The sequence below is a fragment of the Penaeus chinensis genome, chromosome 6, assembly GCF_019202785.1.
Source record: "Penaeus chinensis breed Huanghai No. 1 chromosome 6, ASM1920278v2, whole genome shotgun sequence".
In the NCBI taxonomy this organism is placed as follows: Eukaryota; Metazoa; Arthropoda; class Malacostraca; order Decapoda; family Penaeidae; genus Penaeus; species Penaeus chinensis.
Window position 1 is genome coordinate 8,745,808 of NC_061824.1, and position 12,497 is coordinate 8,758,304.

At 37.1% G+C, this 12,497-nt stretch overlaps 1 protein-coding gene across 2 annotated transcripts in view; it reads right to left on the reverse strand.

Annotated features, from left to right (window-relative positions):
* The window catches only part of LOC125026545 (U4/U6 small nuclear ribonucleoprotein Prp3-like), an 11,445-nt gene extending 475 nt beyond the window's left edge, over positions 1-10,970 (reverse strand). Inside the window, exons 1-12 of one of the 2 annotated variants that reach the window (XM_047615049.1) lie at positions 10,855-10,970; positions 6,533-6,754; positions 5,921-6,133; positions 5,678-5,780; positions 4,958-5,256; positions 4,596-4,784; positions 4,206-4,369; positions 2,271-2,499; positions 1,525-1,739; positions 607-753; positions 315-429; positions 1-202 (exon numbers count right to left, since the gene is read on the reverse strand). The exon at positions 1-202 is cut by the window's left edge and continues 475 nt beyond it. In XM_047615049.1, coding sequence (XP_047471005.1) covers positions 77-202; positions 315-429; positions 607-753; positions 1,525-1,739; positions 2,271-2,499; positions 4,206-4,369; positions 4,596-4,784; positions 4,958-5,256; positions 5,678-5,780; positions 5,921-6,133; positions 6,533-6,730 — 1,998 coding nt within the window. In that variant the 5' untranslated portion in view covers positions 6,731-6,754; positions 10,855-10,970 and the 3' untranslated portion in view covers positions 1-76. Of the gene's footprint in view, positions 203-314; positions 430-606; positions 754-1,524; positions 1,740-2,270; positions 2,500-4,205; positions 4,370-4,595; positions 4,785-4,957; positions 5,257-5,677; positions 5,781-5,920; positions 6,134-6,532; positions 6,755-10,788; positions 10,805-10,854 lie in introns of those variants that run through there. The other variant, XM_047615050.1, reaches the window with a different exon arrangement.
* Between the last annotated feature and the right edge of the window lie 1,527 nt (positions 10,971-12,497).

Below are 12,497 nucleotides of genomic sequence, written 5' to 3' on the forward strand. Positions count from 1 at the left end.
TGATAACGAAATGACGATCATTATTAAAATATTGATAACCCTTGCTTAAACGTACACACTAACACTGCCTCAGACCTCAGACACCTTCATCTGCTTCTTCCAGGATTTTCTTGCCATAAGCTAAGTCCCAATATTGTTCCACTCCATGCTTCTTAAAATGATCTCTTGCAAAAGATTCTGTGGGGCATGCCTTGAACTGCATCTGCAAATATAGATTAACTATTAATGAATAGAATGATAATCAAATTAACAAATATATTGCAATAAAAAATCATACCTTCAGTTATTCTGACTTCACAGAAAGGGATACTTGCCTCCCCGAAGCTTCTTTCAGGTACAGACCCTTCCCAAATCAACTGGCATTTTGATTCTAATTCAGCATCTTTCGAACGTGATTCTTCCGCCCATTTAATTCGCTCCATCATCAGCCTAAAAGTGAAAACAAATCAATAACCAAGAAATGTAAAGTAGAATACAATTTAAAGATATTTTATTTATATTTTAAACATGTCATAGTCAACTTATTTTATACAAGTCTTCAGAAACATGAAATTGTATATACAAAAATGATCTTAATTTACTCAACAAGCTGTAGTGATTACCCACTTCCTGTATTTTTTTTGTTGTTTGGGTCCTCCTTCCACAACAACTACATTAATATCCTTAAACAAAACAACTGTACCAGTCAGAAACAGCTGTTTTGCATTGGTTTCAACCTTAAACTTGTGGGAACCATTTGAAAAGTCTGTTACTCTGAAAAAGAAGATATGTTGAGATAATGCTGATTGTAATTTTTATAAATATCCCCAAAACTGTAGCTTAATTACCATTCTCTGATTTAATTAGTAAATGAAAGCCTAAAAAACAGTGAGAAATTCCTACAAACACTAGCTATAAATAATACTTTGCTTTGCCTCTATCAAAAATTACATCATGAACAACCAGAATTAAAACATCTAAAAAAACAAAGAAGAGAAAACACAAGTTTGCACACAAATTACATAAGGTGTTTGCCTTTTAATTTTCATTTCCTTCACTGCTAACCAATTCCCCTCCCCCCTTTTCTTAGAAAAATAAGTTGTCCTTGCAATGAAATTTCTAATATGACTTTTCCTTGTGTGACAACTTTTAATTTTTTTTATACCTGCCAATTTTCAGCAGTGTAAAACATCAGTTATATTTCTGGCTACATGACTATAAACTTCCTATCCTGGTAGCCACCATTTTCACCAGAATTCAGTTTGTTGCTCATTGAAGTGAAAATAAAGGTTAAAAAACAAATGGAATAAATATCATCAAAGCTGGTAGGTAGATGTCAATATTTACAAAAGCAATGGATAAATATTGAGTTAGGGATGTCAGAAAAGTAAATAATGTGGAAATTCCATAAACCCTTTCCAACTGCTAACACCTTCAAACTTCCACTAACTGATGTATAGGAAAGATTTCGTGGACTAAAAGCACAAAATGTCAACATTCCCTATGAAAACTCCAAATACACCAGCCACAACCAAATATACTAACTTGTACACTGATACATGGACTCCTGTGGTAGTATCTTCCTTGAGTTTCCTGATTTTCTTATCCCGCCTCTGGTCCGGTGTGAGCTTTCTTGCTGCGTTGGCATCCTGGTGAGCCTTCAGTCTTTTGGCCATTTGCTCCCTCACATGCTTCTCCATCTTTGTTGGATCCAGGACAGCCTCTGTCCCTAACACACGCATCAAGTTTGCCATTCGCACCTACAAAAAAGAATAAGTTTTCAACAGGAAATACCTCAGGTAAATCTTTCAGCAGGGGATCCCACCACTTGCTTCACACTCTTGCCAGGCAAGCAGATATATCAAAATGAATAAATCATAGAAAAATTTACATAAAATATTATATAGAAAATACAATACAAAGTAATTAAAAATAATTAACCCATTGCCAATGGGTGGCAAATACATCCATACTACAACATTGATGGACTTTTTACCAAATGGCTTGTACCACCATGCTGCATGTAGTTGAGCTTACTCTAAGTTAAACTAAACAGCTACATGCTTGTTTAGCCACATCTGCAGTCACTGAAGAGTTACAACCTTTCAAAAGTAGACTTGAAGTCATCTTTTAGACTCATATACTGGAATTCATGGAAGATGTAGCTAAAACTGTAGAGGGTAGGAAAAAAAAGGGTTTCTGTGCTTCTAAACTTCCCCTAACATATGGCTTGGTACATCTCAGAAAAGACCCATTGGCAATGAGTTAAAATTTTGAACTTGATAACAAACCTTTGGCTCCGGTGGAGGCTCTAGCCCTAAACGAATCTTCTCCTGCTTTTCTTTCCATGCCTCTCGTCTGTTCATGCGACGTAACTTTTTACGTTCCTGCTTTGTCAGGAACACCTGAAGAGTCACTGGTTTAGATGGATCAGATGGGCACTTCATTTCTAAGGGATGTTCTATTAGCCTCGTAATATAATCTTCATTGGTAGCAATAGGTTCATTCTCCTCTGGGTACCTTCAGGGAAAATTGAACGACAATAATTTTATAAACAATATAAGAACACTTTCATGCAAACAAACAAACAGGCAATACCAAAAAATGAGAAATGCAGTAGACTGTAAAACTACCACATACCAAGTACTTGTTTATTGTGTGGCTTATAGCTTGTAAAGAGAAATATCTTTGTTCAGTAGGAGAATAACAACTTTATCCAAATTTAAGCACTATGTAATGGATATACAAATATAGAGGTTAATAGGTGGGTGGGTGGGTGGGTAGGTGGGTAGGTGGGTGGGTGGGTAGGTAGGTAGGTAGGTAGGTAGGTAGGTAGGTAGGTAGGTAGGTAGGTAGGTGGGTAGGTGGGTAGGTAGGTGGGTAGGTAGGTGGGTAGGTAGGTGGGTAGGTAGGTGGGTAGGTAGGTGGGTAGGTAGGTGGGTAGGTAGGTGGGTAGGTAGGTGGGTAGGTAGGTGGGTGGGTAGGTAGGTGGGTGGGTAGGTAGGTGGGTGGGTGGGAAGGTGGGAAGGTGGGTGGGTGGGAAGGTGGGTGGGTGGGAAGGTGGGAAGGTGGGAAGGTGGGAAGGTGGGAAGGTGGGAGGGTGGGTGGGGTTTTGGGTGGGTGGGTGGGGTTTTGGATGGGTGGATGGGGTTTTGGATGGGTGGGTGGGGTTTTGGATGGGTGGGTGGGGTATTGGATGGGTGGGTGGGGTTTTGGATGGGTGGGTGGGGTTTTGGATGGGTGGGTGGGGTTTTGGATGGGTGGGTGGGGTTTTGGGTGGGTGGGTGTATGGGGTTTTGGGTGGGTGGGTGTATGGGGTTTTGGGTGGGTGGGTTGGTGGGTGGGGTTTTGGGTGGGTGGTTGGTGGGGTTTTGGGTGGGTGGGTAGGTGGGGTTTTGGGTGGGTGGGTAGGTGGGGTTTTGGGTGGGTGGGTAGGTGGGGTTTTGGGTGGGTGGGTGGGTGGGGTTTTGGGTGGGTGGGTGGGTGTTTAGGTTTGAGGAGGGGAGGGGGGTTTCCATAAAGTGTACGTTTTGTACGCTTGTGAAAATTATAAAAATTGTGACCTGGGGTACCCCCTTTTGAATAAAATAAAAAAGGGAGGACATTTATAGGGTTATCTTGTTTATTAGATGACAAATAGTTAATTTCATTGGTTTGCAATCTACCATAACTACAAAAATATATCAGCATATCTATCATCCATTCAAACTAGCTACAGATAAAACATGCTGACTTTTATTAACCATCCATGGAAAAGCAAATGCAGTATAAAATATCCAAACATTTGTTTCTACAACGTAATTTACAGAATTTCACTAATCTGCACTCTTGTAGATCATTGATAAAATTTGATGTTCATAGGCTTGCAGTCCCCCAAAAGTTAACCAGGTTGTTAGGTTATCATACAGTAATGAAAGTGACCTCTTAATAATGTTTGGCTTACAAGAGGAGATATTCAATACATTGTTTTTTTCTCTCTCTCTCTCTCTTTAGCAAGAGGTTGATACTACCTCAATAGGTAGTTCAACAATAAGTGACTCAGGCATATCTAGCAAAACCTGACAGTCTTCAAGAAGGCTCCTATCTTGCCATTAAAAGACAAGCAAACACATATAAAGAAGCTATGTTTTATGTCTACAAGCTGTACAGAGTAACAACTTAGTATACAAACATAAAAAAGAATCAGTAGTCCACAAATAAATAGTATACTGACAAAATTTTCCTACCTATTTCCTTTCAGAATAATTGCGTCCCACCACTCAACTTCTGGACATCCATCAGTTGTGCTTTTGATGTCTCGTTGCTCCAACTGTGCTAATTTAGCTGCTGAAGAAATGCCTGTCTTCTTTGCTACTTGAGATATTTCATTTTGGAGTTTCTCTAGCCTAGCCTGTAAAATACAATATTGATACTCATTAGGCATACTATTTTTAAATGCACATAAGACAGATACATCATAATGGAACATGTCTAAAAATGTTAATATTAGGGATATATCAATTTATTAAAAAGAAGCAACATTAATAAACATCTACAAAAATGTCTACAGTTACATGATTTTTATTAGCCTTAAATTTAAATATAAATATTACAATATGGCAGCCGCACACACATACCTTAGCTCTCTCCCTCTGAGCTAGCTGGATGAATCGTCCCTGGTCATGGAACTTGAACATTCTTTTAGCTTTCATGGAAGATCTAATACTGACACGATTATCAAAGAATGTACTTTCAACAGTATCTTCAATAGGTTTCTCCTGTAACTGTTGCTTGAACTCCTCTCGTTTCTTTGCACGTATGTTGGCCTGCAATGGAAAGTTCACTGAAATGCTGGAAATTTCAATTCACACATATGAACATACCAATGCACACACATTATGGAAATCTATTCCTCACAATATTTAGTCAGAAATTGTTGAACAATCTTTTTCAATATCATCTCTTTACTGCAAAGATACTTGAAGTGAAAATAATTTACCTTTAAAGTGGGAATCCGCTGTGTCAGATGAACCTCCTTTCCACTCATGTCTACAGTTCTTCCCTCAGCATCGAGAATAAGAGGTGTTGGCTTGCTTTGTTCACCCTGAGGTTTAGCTGGTGGAGGGGCTCCACCAGCTCCACCTACACCAGCTGCCAAGGCACTTCCAACTCCTATTGCAGACACATTACCAAGTTGTGCTTGAATGCGTGCTTGTAGTTCAGCAATGCGAGAACTAACATCAGAGCTCCCAACAGCTGCTAAGACTGCTGGGGAAGCTTGGTTGATCAAGGGTACAGCTGCAATTCCCATAAAAAAATTAATGTCCATTCAAAAAAAAAAAATCAATATGACAATAGTAGGGTTATCAAGACTTTTAACAAATAGGAATAGGTTACATATTCTACTGAAAAAAGTAGTAGTACATATCCAAGATTTTTATCGATGATTCTAATTTAATAAAAGAACTTCTTGTTTGATTAGTCACATTTTCATCTATCTATCTCAATGAAAGAAGAAGAAAAAGAAGACTACCTAAACAACGAGGCATCTCAATTACCTAGAAAAACATTAAATATATTGAGAATAACAGTGACAGGAATACACCTAGTTTATCTAAACATAATGCTGCAGATTTTTCAGAAGAAACAGTAATTCTTAATTCCAGCTTTGGTTAATCATCACTGAAGATGAATTGTATGTTACTGAGGTGTTGCATACCTGCTCCATTGGTTGCAGGTTTTGGCTCCACTGGATGCAGGTTTGCCATTGCTTTTTTTCTTTCCTCAATAACTGCCTGTGCCTTGGCCATAATATCCTTAATCTGGAATTCATATAAAAATAAATGAATATCCATCTAATTGTATGATATTTGTCATGACTAATATAAAAGCCAGAAACTCAATAACAATAAAAGTGACATGAACAGTACATACACAAAAAGTAAGGTTTATGCTACCCTACCTGCTGAGCTTGGATCTGGCCAGGGCTGACTGTGTTATTGGGAGCTGTGGTGGGTGGGGGTGGGGGCTGCTTGTTCTCAGGTGGTGGCTCTTTCTCCTCCTTGACCCTGGCTCTCTTGCTCTCCTTCTCTCGATCATTTTCATCTTTGTGTGTGCGCTTGCGAGAGGATGAACTTTTGACCTTGGCCCCAATATCTTCTAATACAATAAATGCCTGAAAAATGGTAGAAAATTCAGAATTGAATATAGTTCACCCATGCTAGGAATGCAATTATAAAGATTAAATAATATGTGAAGCAAATCATTGTCTGTATCTGATAATAATACATTCAACATGTATATGATACTGATGCACCTGCAGAATATCCAACAAAACAGATATTGACTTCTAGACTGATTACATCCTGAGTTTCAGAAAAATTATTTGTGTGAGAAATAACTGCCTGTGAAACTACTTTAAATCCAGATGTAAATCATTTTCCTTCCAAAAACATATTTGTGATTCTTAACAACTACAGGAACACCTAAGAAAAATTTACATGTAATAGGTAGAAAACACCATTGACTACATTAGTATCTTCTTGGAAAAAAAAATATATAGTTATTCCCTCACCTTTTCTGCTAACTTGTATGCTAAACTCTTATCAACATAACCCATAAGCTTATCTTCCACTTTTCTCTTGTCGCATCCGGAGTCGACAGCATGAGTAATGGCTGAAACAATACTTGACCTATCACGAGTCACGTATTTGTAGACCATTTTCTCTACAGCTGCTTTGTAGTCCTCATACTCTCTCTTTGAAAGCGACATGACTGCAATTTGTATTGAGTACCTCTGAAAAGGAAACTGTATTCATTATTTGGTACATGGAGATTTATATTACATAAGCTAAAATACATAATACTGTGCTGTATCCCTATATTCCTTTTTGTCTTGGAGATCATGCAAACTTGTAGGACATACATACTTGACTAGCTGTCAATCCAAAAACAATAAAAAAAAAAAAAAGTATGTAATATGATGAAGTCCCACAGGCCAAGTGCTTTGTCAGGGAAACATAGAAATGGGTTTGCTTATGACTCTGAAGATAAATCCAGTTCTCCATTATTATTCCAACATCAGGAGAAGACTGCCTTGATTTTTTTTTCTTTCTTTCTTTCTTTCTTGATCATTCATATTCATCAAGCCAATTTCATTTTTGTCTAATTACATGTCAATCTTTATTTTTCTCTTGATTTTTACTTTTTTTTTTATTACTAGTAGTAATTGTAGATCTACTCAAATGAAACTCTACGCTCATATCTGGCAGTAAATAGACCTTTCTTTTTCTAATCAAAGTTTAACTTGACAGACAGGTAAGGATTGATAATGTTGGTGATGATAATCAACTGAAGTAACCCAATGCTATTTAGGCATGCTATATACAACCAACCAATACTAGCTTCTTAAATGCATTCCATGTCTCAGTAAAATAAATAACTTATCAACTTTCGGCTTCTCCCATCAGGGGTCACCAAATTGGAATGATCTGCATCACGGTCTTGGCTTGATTTTAAAGCCGGCTGCCATTCCTACAGCCAACTCTCCCCATTCATCTGGGCTTAGGACTGGACATTCTTTTAAATTTTGGAATCCCATGTCTGTAGGCAATTGAGGTGGTGTTCCTTCAGCCCCAGCAAGATGTGACTTCTAATCAAAAACATAACATTTGAGAGCACTCATTCTTTTCATTTTCATGCTACTTATTACATAAATAAAGATTTTTTTTTCATTCTCTCTAAGATTCTGTGCATGTTGATATACATTAGTGATTCCCAAACTTTTCCAGGCTGGCACCCCTTTGGCTTTTAGCTAGAATCCTAGCATCCCCTCCCCATGCACACATGTAAACATACCTTTTTCATTCTGGTATGTTTCAAATTGAAAACAAATAGATTAAATGCAAACATAATTTAGTGAACCAACTTATTCAGCAGTTTTGCAAAAAAACAAAAAGTTTTCTATTAACTGCTCTTAATGTAATCCCCCTTTTATTTCCATTGTCCTTAAGGAGGGGCAGTATTGCATACTTCGGGAACCAATGATACACTATACTTCTTACTACTTATTAACAAACTTCATAATAACTATGTTCTTTTAAAAAAGTGATGCATTGATAAGGTTTACAAGGACTATACAATTCATATAAAAAAAAAAATAACTAGTGGATTCTGCTATGCCTCTCACTTTCGGTGGATTTGATTGCTCAAGGTAATTTGATATGCACTGCCTGAGCTGAATGAAATGGACATATTGATTGTTGTTATTCAAAACCTTAACCCTTATTGGTAGTGATGTTTATCAAAGTCAATACAAGTATAGTCTCATTACTTTAGGTTTCAACACACCCTAGTTGGGGTTGGGGTGGGGATTAAGGGGTACAATAGGAAATGGTCTACCATGACCAATCACTACAGAAAACTATTGTATATTGAGTTTGAGAGAGAGAGAGAGAGAGAGAGAGAGAGAGAGAGAGAGAGAGAGAGAGAGAGAGAGAGAGAGAGAGAGAGAGAGAGAGAGAGAGAGAGAGAGAGAGAGAGAGAGAGAATCAGAGAATCAGAGAGTCAGAGAGTCAGAGAGTCAGAGAGTCAGAGAGTCAGAGAGTCAGAGAGAGAGTCAGAGAGTCAGAGAGTCAGAGAGAGAGTCAGAGAGTCAGAGAGAGAGAGAGTGTCAGAGAGAGAGAGAGTGTCAGAGAGAGAGAGAGAGTCAGAGAGAGAGAGAGAGTCAGAGAGAGAGAGTGCCAGAGAGAGTCAGAGAGAGAGAGAGTCAGAAAGAGAGATAGAGAGAGTCAGAAAGAGAGAAAGAGAGAGTCAAAGAGAGAGAGGAAGAAAGAGAGAGAGGAAGAAAGAGAGTGAGTAGAGAAAGAGAGAGACCACATGCTGCTAGGGAAAATGCTGTGCTCATTTTTTATTTTTTGGTGAAATATCTCTGCACATAGATGGCTCTGCTAGTGCTTAGCCACAAAGGAGTCAATTAGCAGACTGTGTGAGCTTACCTAATTTCACCTTTCCTTTAAATGGTGGGAAAAACATATTTTTTATTAATACTATGAATATTTATGGTGTTATTTTTATTGCATACATAATAATTTCTCTAATGTTATTAACATTAGTAACAGCAAAACAAGTGGGCGTGGCCTGTACAGTGGGCATGTACGTCCCATGCCCACTGTGCATTTACTTGTTTAATTCTTTTAACACATAGATGGTTACACTTGTACTAAGTCACCAATGAGCCAATTACGAGTACTACCTGTCTCACCTGTTTACATTTTCCTTTGATCTTTGAAAATATTTTACCTTATCATATTTTGCTGTTACTACTGTTTATACATTACAGTAATTATAATGTTTAGAATAAAAATAACATCACCAATATTCATACCATTAGTAAACAATATGTTTTTCCTGCCAATTAAAAGGAAGGTGACAATAGGTAAGTTCACATGGTCTACTAATCAACTCCTTTGCAGCTAAGCACTACCAGAGCCATCTATGTGCAGAGACATTTTACAAAAAAAATAAAAATGAGCACAGCATTTTCCCTATTTTTTTATGCCTTTTCTTATGGCATGTGGTTAATTACATTATCAATAATAAACATAACCATATCAATAATAATAGCATAATGAAAAATATTTTTTTATGGCATGCGGTTAATTACATTATCAATAATAAACATAACCATATCAATAATAATAGCATAATGAAAAATATAAAAATTCAAGGAAATAAGGACATATTGGGTTATGATTTGACTCCTTGGCTGAATGTTTGTAAAACCATCTATGTGTAATTCACATAAAAAAATACAGTATTATAGAAGTAACAATGAGCAGCACACTATTATATCAAGGTAGGTCAATCTGGTGAGGCTGACCTAACTTAGCTAATCTTTCTGGTATGGAGACACTAAGCCTGGGCAAATTCAAGATGATATTCTTGTAGAGGCCAAAAAGTTGCAGTTATTGGTACAAGACAGAAAATGCAAAGACAATGTCACAAATACAGGAATAAGATCATGGAAAGCACCACTCATAGCCTAAGTCCACTCAGTGCTCTATATTGCTGTGCAAGTCTAGGTAAAAGCAATGTTTGTCAACCGTCCCCCATCAACCTTTCCCTTGGGAAGTGCTCGAAAGGCACGTCCAGTCACAACAATGTAGATTGTTGGGTAATTTTTTAGCTTCAATGACAACCAACCTTATAATTATCATTAATCCTTTCAGTCATCCAAACAAACATTGCCGTATGAACCAAAACCCTTCCTGTTTAGGGCTTCACCCTAGACCCCCATCCAATCGCCGTATTTCTCTCTCAGGGTCTCTGCCACCTATCACCTACCCAACCCCCCCTGGACAAGCTCTCCCTCCAACATTTGTCACAACCTATATTCTTCAAATTTGTCATTATTCCCAGCCTTTGCAGTGTGTGTGTACAAGTGGCTAAACTTTAATTATTTCCACCCTAATGTGCATTACCAAAATGAATTCAGATTTTGAAAATTTATTAACTTCTGGATTCCCTCAGTTTTAATTACATTTGTCGGTTTATCCAACACGATTCTCCTTGCAGTCTTTGCCAAGCATAATCACCGAGTTGGATATAGAGAAGTGTACTATCACCCGGAAAAAAAAAAAAAAAATGTGGAGGCCATCTACACGCGAACTTCACGGGTATTTCACTCTGCCCAGACTGATTAGTGTGATTTGTAGTGCTAAGTATATGAACAATCAACATTTAATCAACATTGTACGACAACAATATATTTCTTTTTAGCAAATAAAAACAATTTAGTGAAGAAATTGCCACTGAGGAGACACGACATACCGGCTTCTATTTACCACGTTCACTTTCATAAAAGTAAATTTCTTAATATATTTTGAAATAACTTACCAATCGTATTCAAAAGAATAATGCATAGATAAAGTTTTGGATGCTACAATTTATTTATCGTTTTTCAACAAAATTTTGGTCCAGAGAACACCTCCGGAATCAAACCTATACTAATTGAGGGTTGCATAGTGTATATTGGGTAATACTTATATATATCTTAAATCCCTCTCTAGCTCCTTTGTTAGGTATTTACCCTATGTGGATACTTATTTAGGTATGATGAATCAAATAAAAGCCGATTTTGGATCGAATAAGATAAATATTAGTAGCCATAAGACCTTGATTACCATATCCGGAAATATGTGACAACAAGCAAACGTTTCGGAAAAATATTTTCATTCTTTGGAAAATAAGTTGCAATGTCACTTGCAATATCACTCGACTCTATCCACTAATTTTAAATAATGAAATGATTTCCAATATTTCCCCAAAAATAAAGACTTGTAAGTTTTGCCTTACTAAGGACCTTGCTGTTACAGTCGTTGGTGTAGGATATACATGTACGAAAGATGCAATGTGCTGTATACGTGCTAAAAACACATACACACACACACACACACACACACACACACACACACACACACACACACACACACACACACACACACACACACACACACACGCTCGCGAGCGCACGTGCACACACACTCACATACGCACACACACAGATATACTTACATGTGTGTGTGTGTGTGTGTGTGTCTCTGCCAATCTGCCTCTCTATCTACCCCCCCCCCTCCTCTCTCTATATATATCTATTTATCTATCTATATATATATATGTGTGTGTGTGTGTGTGTGTGTGTGTGTGTGTGTGTGTGTGTGTGTACATATATATGTATATATAAACATATATATATATGTATATATATGTATATATATACACACACACACATTTATGTGTATATTTCTCTTTTGCTATCTTTCTGTCTCTCGGTTCTTGTACCTGTCCTTTTCTGTCTATGTCTGTCTGTCAGTCAATGACTGTCTTTCTGTCTGTTTGTCCTAAAAAATCAAGAAAAATGGACATGGCACTATCTGGCATTTTGGAAGTATTACAGGGACATCAAATATGGACAAAACCTATAAAGTCAATAATAGACTGCCCCGGACATAGTACCATCTGGCATTTTGAAAGTATTGTAGGATCATTAGATATAGACAAATTCTATGAAGCTTATAATATACTGTCCTGGAGAGAGCAGGTTACGCTAATCAGGCTATGCATAGGATATAAATACGCAATGCAATACGTACAGGATGCAGTTTAAGAGGCAAGGTCAGTTTCATATTACCACTACAAAATGTACAAGGCGCCCAGACAGCCGCATAATCTTCCGCATTACTTTGTTGCACGAAAACTGCATCCTGTTGATGAAATAGTACTGTCCAGAGACCAGAACATATTGCTTATATTAATTTTGTTGTAGACACTTATCTTCTCTTTGATATGATTACTGATATATATATATATATACATATATATATATATGTATATGTATATATATATATATATATGTAATGTATATATATGCACACACACACACACACACACACACACACACACACACATATATATATATATATATATATATATATATATATTCACGTATCATCGAGTAGATGATACGTGAATCATGTGGC